The sequence below is a fragment of the Solanum lycopersicum genome, chromosome 3 (assembly GCF_036512215.1).
Source record: "Solanum lycopersicum chromosome 3, SLM_r2.1".
Lineage (NCBI taxonomy): Eukaryota > Viridiplantae > Streptophyta > Magnoliopsida > Solanales > Solanaceae > Solanum > Solanum lycopersicum.
The window spans coordinates 64977779-64997281 of record NC_090802.1 but is presented as its reverse complement, the minus strand read 5'-3'; the positions used below and the strand labels follow the sequence as shown (position 1 = coordinate 64997281).

Here is a 19503-nt window from a genome sequence, read left to right as displayed (position 1 = left end):
ATAAACTAATGATTATATAAAAAACGCTCTCTCTAATTCACACAAGTTAATAGAATATCTCCATTAGTTGAAAGAATGAGTTATTGTCTATTCATATAGCTTTAACCAAACTTTATAATTTACGTCATGAGTTCGAACAAGATTTTCATTCTTTGTTATATGGTATCCGAATAATATTCATTTACATTCTTGATTTTATTTAGTATTGAATACTAATTATAGTATCGACGCTTTATCTCCAATTCATGGTGAATTGACGTGTCATGTGTGGATTTATGTGTACCTAAAGCCACTTAATCACTTGATTTTATTTAATATTAAGCTACATGTTATTTTATTCACGCTCTAAACGTAATTCATGAATTAATCTACGTATCACTTATGCATTCACGTGAACCTAAAATTTTTTTCCTACTTGTCTTTATCTAATTATAGGGTACATGTTAGGTTATTTATGTTATATATTTAACCATAAGCAAATTTATGTCACTTGTGTATTCCGTGAACCTAAATTTTTATATTTAAATTTTATTTTTATTATAATACGTGTTTTACACGTGTCTCACGTCAATCAAGAAAACTATAAACCGAAAAGATCAACCTCTTCATAAACATTATAGCAAATTAAAGCATGTAAATTCCATCGAATTAAAAATTCTGGTTAATAACTTAAATAGGGTGGCGAAAACGCAATCCCCTACTCATTCATAATATATATATATATATATATATTCTTTTCCCTTCAAAATATCTCACTTTTTTATTATTAAAAGAATATATATATATATATATATATATATATATATATATATTCTTTTAATAATAAAAAAGTGAGATATTTTGAAGGGAAAAGAGTCAAATATGTCATTTGAACTTTTAGAAAAGACTTATTTATGCCATCAGCTAAAAGTTTGACTCATTTATGCCATTACCGTTAAAGAAAAAGTTCATCTATGCCATTATTTTTTAATCGTAGTTTTGCAAAACCATTTTTAGAACGTGGTCAATTATAGCTCGGCCACATCATCAATTTTTTTAATTTAAAAAATCATAATTTTGAAAAAAAATTGAATTAATTTTTTTATTAAATAAATTTATGACGTGGCTGAATTATAATTGGCCACGTCATCAGTTTTTTAAATTAAAAAAATCAAAATTCTGAATAAACATTGAATTATATTTTTTGATTTTTTAAATTAAAAAATTGATGATGTGGCCGAATTATAATTGGCCACGTGTCAAAAATGGTTTTGTAAAATCACCGCTAAAAAATAATGGCATAAATAAACCTTTTCTTTAACGGTAAGTAAATAAATGAACCAAACTTTTAACTGATAGCATAAATAATCAAAATTCAATGGCATATTTGAGCCTTTTTCTTTGAGAGACTTTCGTGCTTTTATAATAAGTAAGAACAAATTAATCTCATATTGCTTTTCTTTAAGTTTTTTTTTTAAAAAAACGTGTCTTTTCTATTTTTAAAAAAAGAATTTTTTTAATTTTAATTCTTCACATAATATATTTAAATATTTAAAGTTCAAAAGCTATTTTTTAATATTTTAAATTTTATATCAAAATTAGAACGTAATAAACAATTTAAAATAAAGGGGTACTAACATACAATTTCAACTAACATCTTGATTCTTCATATTACAATATCGTATCTATTTGAAAGGTTTAAATATTAGGATGATAATTAAATAATATTTATTTAAAATAATAATAATATTTAAAATATTTTAATCGATCAATATTTATCGTTTAAAATTCTTATTTTACGATAGATAGATAGATTACTTTGTGAAATTTACTTACAAAAGACCCTCATATAAATCTAAAGGATTACAAAATAGTTGAAATATTCGTAGTGTGAACCGAAAACACTGCTAATGGAGAAATAAAATTAGTCCTTATATTTGGTCTACATATACTGAGGACTTCCTATAAAATAGTTCAAATTTGAAAGTTTTAATAAATAAAACTTTAATTGATTTAAACTCTTAAATATTAGGGGAAAAAATGATAATAACGGTTTTGTTTAAAATGAAGCTTTTTATGAAGGACAAAGCGTTCAATCAACATTTATAAGGATTTTTTTGGGAAAATTATATATAATAACAAATTAATAATCTAAAATAAATGGAATAGTTAGGATTTGATTTAATTGTGCTCCATAGCAAACGTTAGGCAAAGTTTGTCAGTCGCCTCTCTCCAAAAAAATTCACTCGCCACTCTCTCTCTGCTCGCCTCTCTCACTTTATACACAGAAGTGTATAATTCTGTTTCTGTTTTGTATAAAGCGAGAGAAAATTGTATATACATGCAAAAACATATATCTTCGTGTTATACACTTAATTATACAATTTACAAACATTTTACTTCAATTCAATTGTAGACAAATGCAAATTTTATACAAATATTTTAGAGAAAAAGGCCAACGAATTATATAATTGTGAATTATACAATTACAGTGAAATACAATTTTCTCTCGCTTTATACAATAAAGCGAGAAAAAAACATATATTTTCTTGTTGTACACTTATAATTATGCAATATACATACATTTTAATTCGATTCAATTGTACGCAAAGCAAATTTTATAAAAATATTGCAGCGAAATAGGCAGCGAATTATACAATTGCAGTGAAATAGGATAGCGAATTATACAATTGCAGCGAAATAGGCCAGCGAATTATATAATTGTATATGTATAGCGAATTATACAGTTTTATGTTTGTTATGGAGCGCAATTATGCAAACTTTGCTATAGCATACAAATATGAATTTTTTATTTGCTATATGTGAAAGTTGCCCATTTTTTTATACTTTTAATATAGTATAGATAAATTATGAAATTAATTAAATGTTTATATTTGTAAGCCATGCCGCAAAGATTCAATCCCGCTCTACCGTGCATCCTATTGTCCTCTCTAATTCTATTTATTTTTTTCTTTTTTTTATTAATTATTTTTTAAGATAATTATATTATTGTTTGATAAGTATAAAATTATGTGTTAAAATTTTTCTAATCACACAAATGTTATGATATATTTAGAGTCATAAAATTCTACTGAGTTCACGTTTTTTCTTTAGATTATTTTATTTATTGTGTTCACGCTTTTCTTCAACATCATGTCATCAAACAACAAATCATAAGAAATATCAAATGTTAATGCTCTATGGCCATTTGATTTAACACTTATATTTCTCAAACTTATAATTTTACAATTAAAATCAAGTTGATATATGAATAACATATCCTAACTTTTACTACATAAGTTATCCAATTATTGTTATGATTTTTAATAATATTCTTGCTAATGCTTTTAACTAAGCATGAATTTTTTTTTTATCAAATTCACAATCAGAATAACTCACATATTCTCTAACCAAATAATCTCTTAATGAATCTAATAAAATACATTTTTAAATAAATAACAAAAATCACCTTCAATTTTTTTCCTTCTACAATTTGAATTTTAATCTCCCAACCATACAATCAATCCTATTTTTCATTATATTTTACACGCCCTGGGGTGAAAATAAGTATTATTATTAAAATATAACTCAAACTTATTGTTATTTTTGTAATAATCATTAAAATTACAAATGAAATGAATACAATTTATCTCTCCATAATTGAATATTGCACATTCAAATATGACGTATAAAATACATCCCAATACACATGACCTTTTACTTTGATAAATTTTATATAATACAAATTTAAATTAGACGAAACATCAATATAGATATCAAAATATTGCATCTTTGGAAATTAAAAATACCTTTGGTCATTTTGCTACAAAAATGCTAAATATGGGTGGTAAAATTAATTGAAAATTTGTCAAAAAAAAAATAAAAAAATCAGTTACTCTAAACGGGTGATGAAAAATTGAAAAAACAACACTCCTTAATTATTAACCAGTCAATTAATTAATTGTCTCTCCAACTATGGAAAAACATTTACAACAAGCCCAAAAGCTCCTCGAATACATGTTTATCAATTAAAAATGCACACTAATTCAAGTTCCAAACACAACATTAGCAATTTTATTTTATTATTAAGATTATATGTGGAATTAAAATCACTCTCCCCTTCAATATTCATAAAATAGCAAGGATTATTTTATTTCCTTTTCAAGTGAAAGTTTGAAAAACGAAAACACTCTTGAATTTGACAAAAATTGTTAGTTTCGCCTTTAAATTATTAATAGTTTTAAAAATATCCTTAGACTTGACTAATTGATAAATAAATAAATAAGGAAACATTTATTGTTATTCCTAAAATAGGACGTTATTTCTTTAACATTAATGGAAGTAACCAAAACAAATTAGTAAAAAAAATTTAAATTCCAATATAAAAGTTGAGAAAAGGTAAAAGGAAGTAAATACTAGAAACATAGAAAGTTTTAAGCTTGATATAGAAATTTTTTAATAAAGAACCTTCCTTCAAAATTTAAATTATTCAGACTTTAACAAAATTCCATTAAAAAACAAATATTTATTTTTGAGAAAATACAAATACAAGTAAAAATAGAAAAACAATTACTCTTTCAAACTTTAGTTTAGAAAAATTAATAAAATATATATATATATAAAAAAAAAGTAGTATTATATTATGGTCCCATAGAGAGTCCACGCGGACACTTTATATGGTTCTTGAAATTGTCATTCTACCCCCAAATTCTCTCCACTTTGTTTGGGAGAAAGAACAGAGTTCTATTCTTTTAACACTTCTGTTTACAGTGAGAGATTTTATCAGTTTTATTTGAATCTAATTATTTTTTTTAAACAAAAAATTTAACATTTTTCATGAGGTGATTAGGAGACAGAAAAAGGAATTATATGTCGTTTGTGATCAGAGGTGTAATTGATCTGGCTTAGAGCTTCTGAAGAACTTTGCTTTTTTCTTTTTCACATTCACTGTTGTCTTGGTTCAATTTTGTAGGCAAGAAAAGTGTCTCTTACCTTCTTCCATCATTTTTTTGACCAAAAAGGTATGATCTTGATCTTTTAATTTGTACTTTATAAAATATATCTATGCATGTGATGTATGGTGTTTGTACAAATTCTTGTTTATGTATGATTTACATGATTTTGTTTGTACATTTTTTCTTTAAAGAAACAGATTTACATGATTTGAATCTTGTATTAGTACTATTTGTGAGACATGGATATTCAATGGGGTTTAAAAGGGGTTTTGTATTTTTGTTGTGTTTACAGGAGGACTTGTTTTGGAGTGGAGTGCTTTGAGTCTTTTCATGTGAAAAGGTTGTGTTTTTTCTGATTTGGTTGTAGAATTTCTGGGGTTTTCTTGGGACTAACGATTTTACCAGAAATTTAATTCTTGGTGTTGGTGTATGTGAAGGTGAAAGGGTTTAGGGTTTATCTATTTTTGCCCCAAATTGTTAAAGATATGAAGTTTGAAAAGGATGTTAAAAGGGAGAGGGTTATGGATGGTTGCATTAGTTCAGTGAGGAAAGTTCGCATAGTTTATGATGATCCTGATGCTACGGACTCTGAGAGCGATGATGATCAGAATGCTGCTCGTTTCGATAAAAATGTGAACAGAATCAAGCGTGTTGTTAAGGAAATTGTTATTCCTGTTGTTTCATGGGAGAATGATTTTAAAAAATGTTCTAAACTTGATAACATTAGGATTAAAGATTCCAAGAAGATTCATGAAAATAAGAAGGTGCAGCTAAAATCGACCGCGTTGCCTAAAGGAGTTAGGATGAGGAAATGGGGGAAATATGCAGCTGAGATCAGAGATCCCTCGCAGGGGAAAAGAATATGGTTAGGGACTTTTGAGACTGTGGAGGCGGCTTCACAAGCATACGAGGCAAAGAGGGCTGAATTTGATAGGATTATTTCATTGGGGAAGGGTAAGAATTTGAGCCCTGGTCCTGCTGAGTGTTCTATGGCGTGTACGTCTCATCCTACAAATGGGAAAAATCGTGTGTACTCACACCCTTCCCCGTCTTCGGTGCTAGATGTCCCCACATCATCAGCTGCTGCCCCGGTTGAGTCCAATGAAAATCTAACGAGAGATATGGCTCGAATGCCAGATTCAGGTTCTGAAGATTTTAGCTTGAGTTTTGAGGACCAAATGCTTCATGAATTTATCAAACAAAGACAGGGCATTTCAGAATTGATCGAACATCCTTTGATAGAACAAGGCTCGATCAGCAATAGCGTTATGGAGATGACTGAAGTGAATATCAGGAAGAAAACGAAAGCCAGACAACCAACGATAGCAAGTTGTAAAATATTGACAAAGGGAACTGAGGACTACAGTAATGACAAGTCCATTTTCAGTGTATTAAACGAGCCTACAATCATGTCTCCTATTCATACAGAGCTGCTTCACTTGAACATCGAGGAAACAGCAGTTACGGGGAATAGCTTGAAACTTCTAGGCTTTGATGACAATGCTTTATTTGATAAAGATATATCACAATTATTTGATCCATATGCAGATGCTATATGCTTGGACAACACTTTTCAATGCTGTGATGGTTGGAATGAGTGTGTTTATTGCAAAATTTTCAAAGATGAAGTCGACCTAGATGAAGTTGACTTAAGATGGTTAGATGCAGTTTTGGTATAAGATCAATCAGCTCCATAATTATTGAGTTAAGTTGAAGAGGGTGTGTTGTAAAGTCGAAAAATGTGAGCTATGAAAACGGGGTGGTTCTTGGGATTTTTTGCCTTTGCTCAACAGATGTTCATCTTTAAAAAGGAAGAGGAAATTCTATTCATGTTATTATCAATATATTTGAGCAATTGTGTAATGCTTAGATATGTTACATTATGCACATAAGTTTGTGGTTTTCTTGATTTCATATGTGGAGAATCTGAAAGGTGTAAGGTAGAGCCCCTTGTTTTGCTTTTTCTTTTGTCTTTCATTAAGGGGACCTTTTCATGTTTTCCAGAAAAGAAAATTGAAATAAAATCGACGCGAATATGTGTTTTGTATGAGATAGATGATCTTTTGCTTTCGTTTTAGTTGTGGGTGGCTGAAATTGTGGCACGACCTGAACTTATTTACTTTGATGCTGTGAAATATTTTCTGAAAATGATGGATATCTACCATTTCATGAGCCAAGTAGAATAGAAATATCAAAAGAGGTAAAGAATTACTTAGTGGAGGATGACACAGAGGGTCGTATTACTCTTAAGTCATAAATGTTTTAACTTAAAAAGTATTTCAATTTTTGTAATTTCAGATATGTCCAAGTTATTAAAACCAATTTTCAGAAAAAACACAACGTTAGCAGCTTTTTAAGGCATGACAAGGTCAAATGTAGAAGATGTTTTAAATTAGCACTTGACTAGATATTTGAACGATGCGACAGTCTCTCCTTTTAAGGTTGCAACTTACCATGTTTCTTTACAAGTTACAATGAATAGTGCAATCTTTTGTTGGAAACAAAACTATAATTCAGATGGTTTTATTATATTTAATAAAACATTAATTATGATTAATAAATTACTAAGATGAAGAGGACAGACAAAAAAAAAAAAAGGATCGTCTTTTTGATCCCTATAATGTAACTTCGCGAGTCTCTGTTCTTTCCCATGTTCCTCCTTGTACACTTATGTTCGCACAAGATTCTTCTATGCACCGATGAATCTGCTTATCCCATGAAGCAGTATGTCATGCATGATAGACCTTCCGTTTTGCATTTCAACTTTTAACTTTAATCGAAAGGAATAGTCAAGTCTCACTCCCTTCATCAGCAAAAGCCAGTTCACACACTAGAGAAAGATGATCACTTCCCCATTTCTGCAGAAACAAGAAAATTGAACAAGTCCTTCATAAGATAGTTGAAGAAGTTGATCATAGCCCAGCAAACTTCAAAAGTGATTTTAAGCACTGGGATTGAGCCTTCTGAGAGTTAATCGTCTCTCAGCTTTCATCAAATATTATATTCTCTACGGAAATAACTCACAAGGCACTTAAATGTTTTTCCTTGAATCAAATAGCTAGCTATTACCTCACTAGGAAGCCCTCCTGTTCTCCTTAAAATGTCGACAGGTAAGGTATCAAGAACTCGTACTGGAACAAACTCTGTTGTGTGCCTGCATCACCTTACAATGTTTAAAAAGGAAACTACCATTGACGTATGGCAGTAATACTCTATTTCAGGCAAATGCACTGCTCCTATTAAGTAAAGAGTACCATATATAGTCGACAGTTCCCAAAAACTTCGAATGATATGATGTCGCCAAGGGTTCTCCAGAGTTTTCCCTGGTTCTGGAACTTCCCTAGAAATTTAAATATAAAGACTTATGAAAGCAACACAACATAAAACTGAACTCTATAAACTGAAACCTGTTTGACATGGACTAAGTAATAAGCAGGTAAGAAATTTAGAGAAAGAAACATATTAACCCCATGGAATTACCTATCTCACCTTCTATGTGGGATATCTCGGGATTATTATAATTATCCCACCAACCAAACAATCCTTAAGTATATGAAGTTCGATCTTAAACTCATAAAATTTCTACTCATATTTCTAAAGAAAACTGTTAAAATTGAGTGCAGAAATACTACTAGGAAAAGGACAACAGAAGGAAGCCAGAGCAGGAACCCCCCCAAAAAAAAAGGTACAGTGAAAGAATAAAAGGAGGGACAAAAAACAAAAGAGAACGAAGAATAAGAAGGAAAAAGGAAGAAAGAGATAGTGAAGAATAAGACGATAAAGGAAACTATCCCCACTCTTTTCATGCTCTTCTTTTTCCGACTTTCTTCTCTATTTGTTTTGGTTTTTTGCCAATTTCCCTTATAACGAATTCCATTTTTTCTCTCCTAACCTTTCTTTACTTTTACTTCCAAGGGGAAATATACCCTTCCTGTTCTAAATTTTGAACAGTTCCAGAATAAGAAATTAACAAAGTGGCCAAGGGAAACAACAGTTTAGGTGCAACCCTTTTTTAAAATTAAATTTTAATTGACGTCAAAGTATGTTGGTGTTCCCTGAATTCAACAACTGAAGATAAATCTTTCACATTATCAACTACACAATGGCAGAGATCCATTTAAAAGAATTAGAAAGCGATGAAATTTGGAAAGAAGAAAACATACAGGAGCTCCAGCATAGGCACTGCGCAGTTGTAACTGATGTATCAATTGACTAGCTCCTGTTCCGGTAGCAAGCAATAGCTCTTCATTACTCCATCTATAACTTAATCTGTTCAAGGCTTATAGGATTTCATGCATGTGCAGTTACCATTTGTTACTTAGCCACTCAATGTTAAAGTTAGAACTATTTGTTACTTCAAATTGGCTAAGCATTAATAGGTGCCCAGAAATAAAAGACACACATAAAAAGAACCTCGGGTTGAAGCTTCTATTTTGCAATGGATAAATTTGGCCAGAGATTTGCTTTCGGTCATGCATTTGGATGTCCAACTGTGCCAAATGCAACGTGATTTAGAAATTGCAAAACTTAAAAAAAAATTCAAAGTGATTAAAAAGTATAAGAAACAGAGTTCTGGTAGCTGTCTCACCTTATTTGAAGTCAAAAACTGATACATTGCACTCTGAGCAGCAACAAATAGGAAATTAGATCTGCAAGCTTCAAAATATAACATTTCCAAAAAAACTTTCCAGGATAGGTAAATTACCTGAGGCATACTATTTAGATCTCCAGCAAGCACGACTGGTATATCACCCCATTCATGAGATAGCCTCTGGGCACTCTCAAGAAAGAGTCTAACCTATTACATCAAAAAATAAGTTGCAAGAATCAATTAACCCATAACAGCTATAACCAATTTTATTAAAACTTTCCCTGATAAAATATTTATAACTTATTTAAAATTTTCTCATAGTTCAAGATTGAACTACAGGAACGCTGTCTATTTTGAATAAGTTTAGGTAAGACTTCTTGATCAGAAAAACAATATGTCAAGCTACATTTTTTCATGTTAACCCACAAACAGCCACATTCTCTTCATAATGCGCATTTCATGTAAACTGATTATTTCTAGTTCTTTGAAACTTTTTCACTACAGAATCACCATTTGAAACCAGTTTAAGATTTAGTTCATAAAATTTAATTTCAAATGAAGAGTTGATAAGTTTAGAACAACTAATGATCAAGCAAAATAAACAAGGGAAGTGCTATGCAAGCTTTAAGAATCCTAATGGAGACGCTCCTTACAAAAACAAATAGTGAGAGAGAGATGTTATAGGACAGATAAAAATGTCAAAATAAAACTATTGGTCCTAGAACCAAATTCAGTGACAGTCACACCACTAGTCTTTTTTAAGGAGGCAGATGTAAACATGCATCAGCCATCAGGTGAAGCGAAGACGCTTTAGTAAGGATTAAGGAATTTAAAAGTTAAGACCAACCCCCAAGCAGAATTTATCCTGCTTTATTCAAATTAAAGGGAAAAAGCTTCCAAGCATAAAAGAGACGAAATACCATTCAGTACAGCGTGCCTAAACAAAATTATAGTTTTATTTGGAAGGGGGGTTTAAAAGGGGTGGAGGGGGTGGAATATTGGTGCTGGCAGTAATATAAAAAACCAAGTTAACGGAACATTCGTCCAAGTGTTCAGTGACAATACTATTATCCAAAGTACTAGTTGATTCGTCGTAAAACGATCAACCATTAGTTGTTGCTTAAAAGTTATACCTGTCCCAATTTGATGTCTCCACGATTGGGGTTGTAGAGTACATGAATATTGCCAACCAGAAAGCTTGGCGAGGATACACTCCTAACCACAAACATTCGAGCAACCATAACATATTGACCAGAATTGAGAAACTGAAACTAAAACTTACATAAACTAAGTAATCACAGCATCATACAAAACTCAACATTTGAGAATAAAATAAAATAGAGCAGACTTACTCCGAATTTGAAGCACTCACATCCTTGGTTGAACTTTTCACATTCATCTAAAAGTTAATTAAAAGAACTACACATCAAAGTAGACCCCATTTGAACATTAGAGTAAAATAAACTCTTTGCGACCATCTTGTAGTGTGCAGGGGAAATAAGAACAGGCTTGCATGATAGTCTAAGAAATTTCATGCAACATCAATGTCCAGAACAGAGATGATGAAATGATATATCCTGTCATGTCATAATATGTGCAGCATGTGTAGAGTGCATTCATGTAATGACATCACACCGTTATTCTGAGATTAGTAGCCTATTCTTTAAATAAGATTAAAAATGCCTGATAAAATGAAGCTTAGCATGCAGTTGTCTCAAACAGAGAGTAAATCCAGAAAAAGGCATGTAGTCACTGCAGCAAGCTGATTTGTTTGATCAGCTGATTCTGCTAAGTACAAACTACCAAAAGTAACATTGTTTAGTAACTTATCAAAATAATCAGCACACTGGAAGTGCCAAAGAAAGATATCAAACAAATTAAAAGAGACCAAAGCCTCCAATAAATAAGGCACATCATCACTACACTGGGCAATATTATCCCTAGTGCAAAACCCACCCACCCCCCAAAAAAAAAAAGAAACTAATAATGAAATGCATGGCAGATTTACCTTAAAAACACAAAGTTGGCAAACATTATTGCGTAGATTAAAATTCTGGAATTCTATGCTCTCCTCATGCAGAATGTCAAATCTGTAACCAGATATATTTGTAAATTGGAAGTAGCATAAATTAGATAAGAAAGAAATGGAAACAATTAGCAGCAGACAGTTTTCAATCTCCGTAGACGTAGCCAAAAATGACGAGCAAAAACTGCAGCTTTTGCCAGCAGGTCTTCATTTCCCATAAAAAGAACCTAGCTTAGTAAGCAGCAACAAAATCCAAGAGAAATTAAGAAAGAATCAAAGACCATACAGCTTGTTGTTCCAGAATATTGCACAGCCATCGCTTGCATCACCTGTACGAGCCTGGTAAAGGAAAAAGAAAAACGCCATTTGATTAAAAAATGTGACAAAGAATTCAACATACAGGTCATCCATAGAAAAGTTCCACTACATTAGACCTGATAAACCCCTTTAAAGCCCTCTTTCTGGAGGAGATAATCTAAATCATCAAAACGGTCAACCTCCTGCAGGTTTACAAGAAGAAATAAGTTCCTCTAAAATGGCTGAACATCTACACAATGTGTTCATACAGTAATTCAAACAGTCTCGGCGAGAAAATAGTGAAACAATAATTTCATTTACAATGTTTTTATTTGGATAATCGAGAAATCAGTTGTTTTCAACTTCCAACTCTATGAATAATGCATCCGAACCTCTATCACACTGAACCAAATCATGGGTGTATCTTTTAAGAATAAATATACAGTAGGCTTTCTTAACTTCTTAGCTCTATTTTCCTCTCCTTCCCTTTTATGAAGAATAAATATACAGAAAACTACAAACTTTGAAATTAAAAGTTACCTGGAAACACATTATATCCGGATTATAGTCCCTAATTTCTTTGCATATGAGCTTCTTCCGGTAGTCCCAATCCAAATATTTTGGAGAGACATTGCGGTACAGGTCCTCATGTGCTGCTGCATTTTTTACCCCTAGTATGTTATACGACATAAGAATAACTCTATCTGCAAAATTAAGATGATTATTCAGACACAATAAAGGCGGATACACATATGCCAAATTCAAAAAAAAATACTGTATATGATTGCAGACACATTAAAGACTACAAATAGAAGAACCGATGAAATTTCTTATCAATTGACAATCGGTAACCTTGATTTGGGGAAACGTCGTGAGTAGAGTAAACCCACTTGCGTTTATCATCTGCAATTGCCCTCTTTGCTTTTCCTTTATGCCGTTTTTCTTTGCCCCTACTGTACGAGTATGAGTACGAATTTGCATATGAATGTGTATAAGAAGTAGAAGTATGATTTAGGGTTACGGTTGCAGATTCAGTCTCAGTTTTACGTATTGATACTCTTTGCTTCTTCTTGCTACGGTGTTTACCGATATCATGTTGACGAATTCTACTTTTCATTGCTGAAAATCGAGAAGGCTGTTCCGCCGGTTGATCTCTGCCGTCGCCGGTTCGGCCCATGTTGCCGGGAGATTTGAATTTGGGCGGCGCGTGTTTAACCTTTTACAGGACGAATAGGGATGGAACTAAAAGGACATGAATATTTTCGCATATTAGAAAAAAATTAAAATTCTCCAAGTTATCTGTAAATAATGACAATTAAAAAAAATCCTTTTGGCCAAAGTTTGGTTAGAATAGTATTTTAAGTATTTTTAAGATTAAAAAAATATTATTAATATTTAAATTTAATACAAAATTTTCTATTTATTTATGGCATAACTCGAGAATTAATACCTTTATTTTCAACTGGAATTAAGTCCTTGCTTGGTGTACGGTGTACCTGCTACCTACACCGTTTATCAAATTTTCCCAAATAGTTATTATAATAAATATAATTATTTTATTTAATAATAGTTTACATATTTATGAGCTTTAGCTATAATTTAAGGTGTTATAAGCGATCTCATTTATATAATTCGCGAGTATATTTATATAATTGAGTCATTTTCTTTTGTATTAATATAAATTGATTGATATTAATTGATTTGTGTTTATCTTTGTATAAGTTCGAAATAACAAATTAATACAAACACAAACATTTGAATTTTAAATACTTACAAAAATTATATTATACAAAAATTGTACAAAATTATATTCAAAAATCTACGCGCTTATACAAACTGAAAAAAGCGAGTGACATAATTATCACTAATATATGTAGTGATTAGTTAAATAATACATATTTGCTTAATCGCATAATTTCACTTTATTAGAATATGATTTAAAATAAATGTACATAACTTTTAATTTAAAATTTTTAATAAGGAATTAGCTGGTCTTCTCTATAACTTTACTAGCAATCTTTTTAGGGAAAATTATATATAATAACAAACTAATAACTTAAAATAAATGGAGTAGCTAGTGTTTGATTTAATTGGGCTCCATAACAAGCGTTTGTAAAAAATTGTCAGGCGCCTCTCTCCCAATATCTCGCTCGCCTCCCTCCCCAATCTCTCGCTCGCTTCCTCACTTTTTATACAAATACAAGTGTAATAAAATTGTTTCTAATTATATATAACAGAGAAAATTGTATAAATACATATATTTTTGTTCCTCTCTCTCTCCCCTCTTTCAGATCTCGCTCGCCACTCTCTCAAATCTCGCTCGCCACCCTCACCTTTCTCACTTATACAAACAGAAGCGAAATGTATAAATTGCGTTTTTGTTTGTATAAAGCGTGAGAAAATTGTATATACACATGTAAATACATATATTTTCGTCCTATACACTTATGACTATACAATAAAAATACTCCCCTGCCCTGTTTCTTTTGCCTTTATCTCTTTCTCGTTCTATACAATTTTCAAATTGTATCTAATTTTTCTCTTTCTCGTTTTATACAATTCGATCCAATTGTATATTCCTTGTCAAGCCTCTTTTGCCTTTCTCTCTTTCTCATTTTATACAAATTCAAATTGTATATAATCATTCTATAAACTTATAATAATACAATTCGTTTTATACACTTCGTTTTTATATAGTTTTCTGCCCAAGTGTCTTTCTCTTTCTTGTTTTATACACTTCGTTTTATACAATTTGCTTTAACTGTATATGTATAGCGAATTATACATTTTCTATGTTTGCTATAAGCGCAATTATGCAAACTTTGCTATGACATACTAAATATGATTTTTTTATTTGCTATATGTGAAAGTTATCCATCTTTTTAATTCGAAACCTAATTATTGTCTTGAATTCCTAAATTAACTTATTATTTTTTAATTGTTCTAACGACACCTTTTCGTTATACATAGTTTCTCTTAATATTTTATTATTTGCTTAAATTTAAAGTACAAGTTATTAAAATATGAGTTCTTTTAATGTAAAATATTTGATATGAGTTTTTTTATTGGAAAATATGTGTATAAGTAAATATATACTAGTTAGTCAATATATGTATTTTATGTGAATTACAATTTGTCACTTATTTTTAGCTATAATAAGTGTTCAATTTTTTAATTTTGTATAATTCACATGTTTGTATGATTCAAAATTTGTAATAATATAATTTGGATAACTTTTGTATGATATGATTTTTTTAACTGTGTACACTTTTAATGTTTGTAATTGTATAAATACGTTATTTTGAGTTTATAAAAAAAATTAAATTATATATATGTTCCCGCAAATTATACAATGTAAGACAACTTAAACTGTAACTATAACCCATAAATATATAAACCATAATTAAGTTTATTATATGAATTATTTGCGAAAGTTCCCTTATATTAATATAAGTTGAGGACCTCAATGTTGAAATGTTAAAAGAGATTTAAGAAATACTCTATTATCACACTTCATTGCGCACAAGTAGAAAAAAAAAAGTAAAAAATGAGAAATTACAAATTTATAGATGTTTTAGAATATAAACAATTTTTTTTAAAAAAAGCCAATCAAACGGAAAAAAATAAATGTATTGTTTCTATCTCTCTTTATATAATATAATATAGATATAGATATATACTCCTCTAATGAGCAAGATTTTCTGTGCTATCACTATCGTTTTGCTCTTCACTATTAACTTTTTGTATTGTAACTTCATTATCATCATTTTCTTCGTTTATTGCTAGTTGATCACCTTCGTTTTCTCATCGGGAGAAAGCTTCATAATAACAATAATTAATTCGTCGTCATCCATTCGAACAGCCCAGATTTGAATCGTATTGCCTTTTTTGATTTTATTACGAACACGCATTTTAGTCCACTTTCCATTCAACGCATAAATTGCGCTCTCTGTCATCTTCCATCTCCTTAATTCCAATTCATAAATATCGAGGGACGGATCAATCACTCGGACTTTCTTAAAGTTAATTCTATTGCCATTACTAGGCATACAGAGATACTTTTCTTCTTCATCTGTTAGAAATTTTTCCACAACTTGTGTTATTGGTATGGAGAGACGGTTTTGATGTTCACCACAATCCGTTTTGAATATTTCTTTTTCAATAATAAATTTCACCTCTTTTACACCTTTCTCCAACTGATTGATTCGATCCTTGACAATTTGGGGCATTGGAAGGATTTTCCCTGTTTCAGATTTTTTCCTCTTTTTTCCAATAATACGACGACGTTTATCTTCTGGATCATACTCCCTTTTTCTTGTTTTTATTCGTGTTTTAACTTGATCATCTATTGGTCTATTGGGGTTTTCTACTCTCATTAATTTTTCCCGACTCTCTGCTTCGTGCATTGCAGTTTCCTTGACGATTTCTTCTTCTTCTTCAAGAACACGTTCACAAACAACAGCCAAAATATCTAGACGGGTCCAATTAGGATTAATCGGAATATCTTCCATAGTAATATTCATCTTGGGACCAACAATCTTGGTAATATATAAGAAGAAGAAAAAGATTTTCTACAAATCTAATCGCACAATTAGTTCTTAAATAAGAAAACTGAATTCCATATTAAACCCAAACTAGAACTCCCACTTATACTTGGAAAAGGAAACAGTTTAATTTAACCAAAGAAAAATAAATCTTGAAAACCTATCAAGACTAGAATTTTAGGTATTGATACTCACGGAAGGCTATTCCGCCGGTAAATATTTGTGGTCGCCGGTTAGGCCAATTTTTGCCGGACGATTTGAATTTTGGCGGCAAGTTTGAAACCTGAAAGACGTATATATATTTTTCGCATTATTAGAAAATTTATCCATGTTATCTATAAATAATGACAATTTATATTTGATAGATAGATATATATCATTGAACAGTTATAACAAACTATAGTTATAGATCATAATTAAGCTATTCTGAAGAATTTTGTTTCCATGAGTAAGCATTGTGATATATTATCCTACCAACCAAATTATTTATTTTTAAATATACTTTATCCTAATCTTGTGAAGTATCTAGTTGTTGTTGACAAATAACATAGGAACTAAAGAATGTTACTTTTATTTTTTTGGGTCTACACAATTAGAGAACAAACTCGAGGCATGTCTTGAATAGTTGTTTGATCACTTGAAGTTTTAGTACTTCATGCATTAGTATATGTATCCTCGCGCATATATATCAGATGATATATCGCTTAGACGCTTACAATTACATCTCCCTTTGTAATGCCTCATGCCTTCACCTATGAGTCTGCCTGGACTACGCGCTATAAATATCAATAACATATCCAGTATAGTACACGAAAAGAGAAAATAATAGTATGCAAACCTAATTTGGCAATATTTTTGCTTAAATTTTGAAAACTAGCAGTGTGAATACACATAGTTGTTTGAGCAAAATGTCTGACATCTGAAAATTGCCTGGTCCTCCAATATTTTAATGCCATTGTTTTACTTTACTACTACGAATCCCAGTTATCTCTTTGCTGTCTCTCTGTCCTTGCAATAATTTCCTCACCTACCATTACTTCAATTCAATTGAAAAGAACACTGTCATTTTGTACAAGGAAAAACAGATCAGAAAAATGACATGCAAATTTCTTGTTCCTATCTACCTCCTAATTTTATTTCTCGTTCTACCAAAACGCATACTACCAAAATCAGTGATTGAACCATGTAGTGCATCTGATTCATGTGTTTCTTATCTCTCATATCGCCTTCCATGGGACTCCAAAATTTCCGAAATAGCTTTCAGATTCCGAATCAACGTCTCTGATCTCTTAGTAGCGAACTCTATCGACTCAAATCAACCAAATCAAATCCTACCCCAAAAATCATTGGTAAAAGTACCAATTTTATGTTCATGTGTGGATGGAATACGACGATCTGTATCCACACGTTACAACGATTGGTGCAACGGATACTTTGATGTCAGTATCGGAAGTGTATGGAAGACTGGTTAGTGCAGAACAAATTGGGAATGCTAATGGGATTGATGAAGAAAATACTTTATCAAGTGGACAGAGTGTTGTGATTCCTTTGCCATGTACTTGTTTTAATAATAGTAATAATGGTGCAGATAGTGTGTATATGTCTTATGTGGTGCAAAGTGGAGATGAATTAACAAAAATTGCAACAGAATATAGTGTAACAATTGGTAATTTGGAGATCATAAATGGACTTGGCCAAAATCAAATTGATCCAGGGGATATTCTGGCTATTCCACTTGCTGGTAAGTAACCAAAACACACACGCACCAAAAAAAAGAAAAAATAAAACATGTTTTGTACTATTTTCTGATGAAGGATTTAATTGACTCCACCTACCATCGTCATGCATCGTACAATATTTGTTTTAACCAGCTACCAAACAACCCCTAAGGGTATGAATTATGAGTCATACAGTGCTTACTTCATTGTAAAATTAAGATATTTCGTATAGTACTGTTTTATTCATAATGTCCCCTGCAGCATGTTCATCAGCAAATCTGAATTGGTACAATGAAAGCTTAATAGTTCCCAAGGGTTCTTATGCTTTAACTGCTAACAATTGCATCAAATGTGGATGCAGACCTACTGATCTCAGGTAATCAACAATGAAATTAGTATAATGCTACAGATTTGCAATCATTTAGAGATAAATTTCGTTTTTCTTTTGTTCTAATTCTTTAAATGGTTGATCGAACATAGCCTGGATTGTTCACCTTCTGGAATTGTGGAGAAATGTTCACATTTACAGTGCAAAGATTCCAATATCTTCATTGGAGAAAGGCATGAAAATCATACAACATCTGGTTGCAATGTGACAGCCTGTATTTATCGTGGACATCTCGGAGGCAAAATATTTAGAAGGTATATACTCCCTCCGTCCCAAAATAAGTAATAATTATATAATACTCTCTCTGGCCCAATTTATGTGGAACAAGGGTCACAACACTTCATTTTTCGATTTTAATTTGGATCAACTAGAGTAAATATTTTTCTTTGTTTGGTTTGCAGTTTGGTGAATTCAACTGATGTCAAGTGTTTAGGTAATATTTCAGTTCATGGATTTTATTTTAATCTTATCAGTTATAATATTGGTGTTTTAGTTGTTTAATTATTTTTTGGGATGTGTGTAGGTAAAGAGAGTGAGGGTACAGAGTCACCAATGGAGTCTCCACCAAGTAATTACATAGCACCATATTTAGGTCCATCTCATTACTCACATTCACCCAAAAATCATTCATTAGGACTACTCAATTCCAGTTCTGCTCATAGATATACTCAAAAATCACTATCTCAACCATTACATTTTATAATCTTATTGCTTTTTGAGCTTATCTTTGAAATATTCTTGTAAATAAAAAGATTTTATCTTGGAGAAAATGGGGTAATGAAAATCAAACTTACAGTCACACCTATTGTGTAAAAGATTTATATTATTTTCTTTTATTCCATTTTGTTTGGTAATTAATTTTCACTTTTTCGGAAAGATTTTATCAACTCAATATTATAAAATTAAAATTTAGATATACAAAAATACGAAAATTACTAATGTGTTACATAACGTAGAAATCATTAAACTATAACTCGGCCTTGGTACATGATAGGTGTATGAGAT

At 30.9% G+C, this 19503-nt stretch overlaps 4 protein-coding genes across 6 annotated transcripts; 2 read left to right on the top strand and 2 right to left on the bottom strand.

The window, feature by feature from the left end:
• The first annotated feature begins 4644 nt into the window (after positions 1-4644).
• Positions 4645-6984, top strand: LOC101265720 (uncharacterized). The gene is made up of 2 exons (XM_004236370.5): positions 4645-5000; positions 5227-6984. The coding sequence occupies exon 2, from the start codon at positions 5420-5422 to the stop codon at positions 6611-6613; it is 1194 nt and encodes a 397-aa protein (XP_004236418.1). The 5' UTR covers positions 4645-5000; positions 5227-5419; the 3' UTR covers positions 6614-6984.
• A 358-nt stretch (positions 6985-7342) lies between these two features.
• On the bottom strand, positions 7343-13266 carry LOC101244654 (carbon catabolite repressor protein 4 homolog 5). Of its 3 annotated transcripts, none has more exons than XR_011220179.1 (14): positions 12701-13266; positions 12389-12552; positions 11986-12051; positions 11838-11890; positions 11534-11756; positions 10878-10924; positions 10659-10796; positions 9640-9732; positions 9523-9555; positions 9348-9424; positions 9098-9203; positions 8189-8274; positions 8004-8088; positions 7343-7792 (listed from the first exon to the last, which is right to left on the bottom strand). XR_011220179.1 is itself a non-coding variant. In XM_010320307.4 (14 exons), the coding sequence occupies exons 1-14, from the start codon at positions 13023-13025 to the stop codon at positions 7724-7726; spliced, it is 1509 nt and encodes a 502-aa protein (XP_010318609.1). In that variant the 5' UTR covers positions 13026-13266; the 3' UTR covers positions 7343-7723. The 3 variants fall into 3 exon arrangements, 2 of the variants coding, with proteins under 2 accessions (XP_010318609.1, XP_004235772.1); XM_010320307.4 differs by having other exon boundaries at positions 10659-10740; XM_004235724.5 differs by having other exon boundaries at positions 10659-10740; positions 11534-11615.
• A 2364-nt stretch (positions 13267-15630) lies between these two features.
• LOC101266016 (B3 domain-containing protein At2g32645-like) lies at positions 15631-16359 on the bottom strand. The gene has a single exon (XM_004236371.4). The coding sequence runs from the start codon at positions 16357-16359 to the stop codon at positions 15631-15633; it is 729 nt and encodes a 242-aa protein (XP_004236419.3).
• A 1102-nt stretch (positions 16360-17461) lies between these two features.
• Positions 17462-19297, top strand: LOC101266324 (lysM domain-containing GPI-anchored protein 1-like). The gene is made up of 5 exons (XM_019213166.3): positions 17462-18133; positions 18372-18486; positions 18591-18752; positions 18900-18931; positions 19022-19297. The coding sequence occupies exons 1-5, from the start codon at positions 17773-17775 to the stop codon at positions 19240-19242; spliced, it is 891 nt and encodes a 296-aa protein (XP_019068711.1). The 5' UTR covers positions 17462-17772; the 3' UTR covers positions 19243-19297.
• The last annotated feature ends 206 nt before the right edge of the window (positions 19298-19503 follow it).

What these genes read in the sequence shown, in the direction of transcription:
- LOC101265720 (XM_004236370.5), top strand. Translation starts at nt 5,420, where the DNA reads ATGAAGTTTGAAAAGGATGTTAAAAGGGAGAGGGTTATGGATGGTTGC.
- LOC101244654 (XM_010320307.4), bottom strand. Translation starts at nt 13,025, where the DNA reads ATGGGCCGAACCGGCGACGGCAGAGATCAACCGGCGGAACAGCCTTCT. An exon ending in GCTTTAAAGGGGTTTATCAG is followed by an intron (nt 11,891 to 11,985) that starts GTCTAATGTAGT and finishes TTCCTTTACCAG; the next exon opens with GCTCGTACAGGTGATGCAAG. An exon ending in ATATTCTGGAACAACAAGCT is followed by an intron (nt 11,757 to 11,837) that starts GTATGGTCTTTG and finishes TGGGAAATGAAG; the next exon opens with ACCTGCTGGCAAAAGCTGCA.
- LOC101266016 (XM_004236371.4), bottom strand. Translation starts at nt 16,359, where the DNA reads ATGGAAGATATTCCGATTAATCCTAATTGGACCCGTCTAGATATTTTG.
- LOC101266324 (XM_019213166.3), top strand. Translation starts at nt 17,773, where the DNA reads ATGGAATACGACGATCTGTATCCACACGTTACAACGATTGGTGCAACG. An exon ending in TCTGGCTATTCCACTTGCTG is followed by an intron (nt 18,134 to 18,371) that starts GTAAGTAACCAA and finishes TGTCCCCTGCAG; the next exon opens with CATGTTCATCAGCAAATCTG. An exon ending in GGAGGCAAAATATTTAGAAG is followed by an intron (nt 18,753 to 18,899) that starts GTATATACTCCC and finishes TTTGGTTTGCAG; the next exon opens with TTTGGTGAATTCAACTGATG.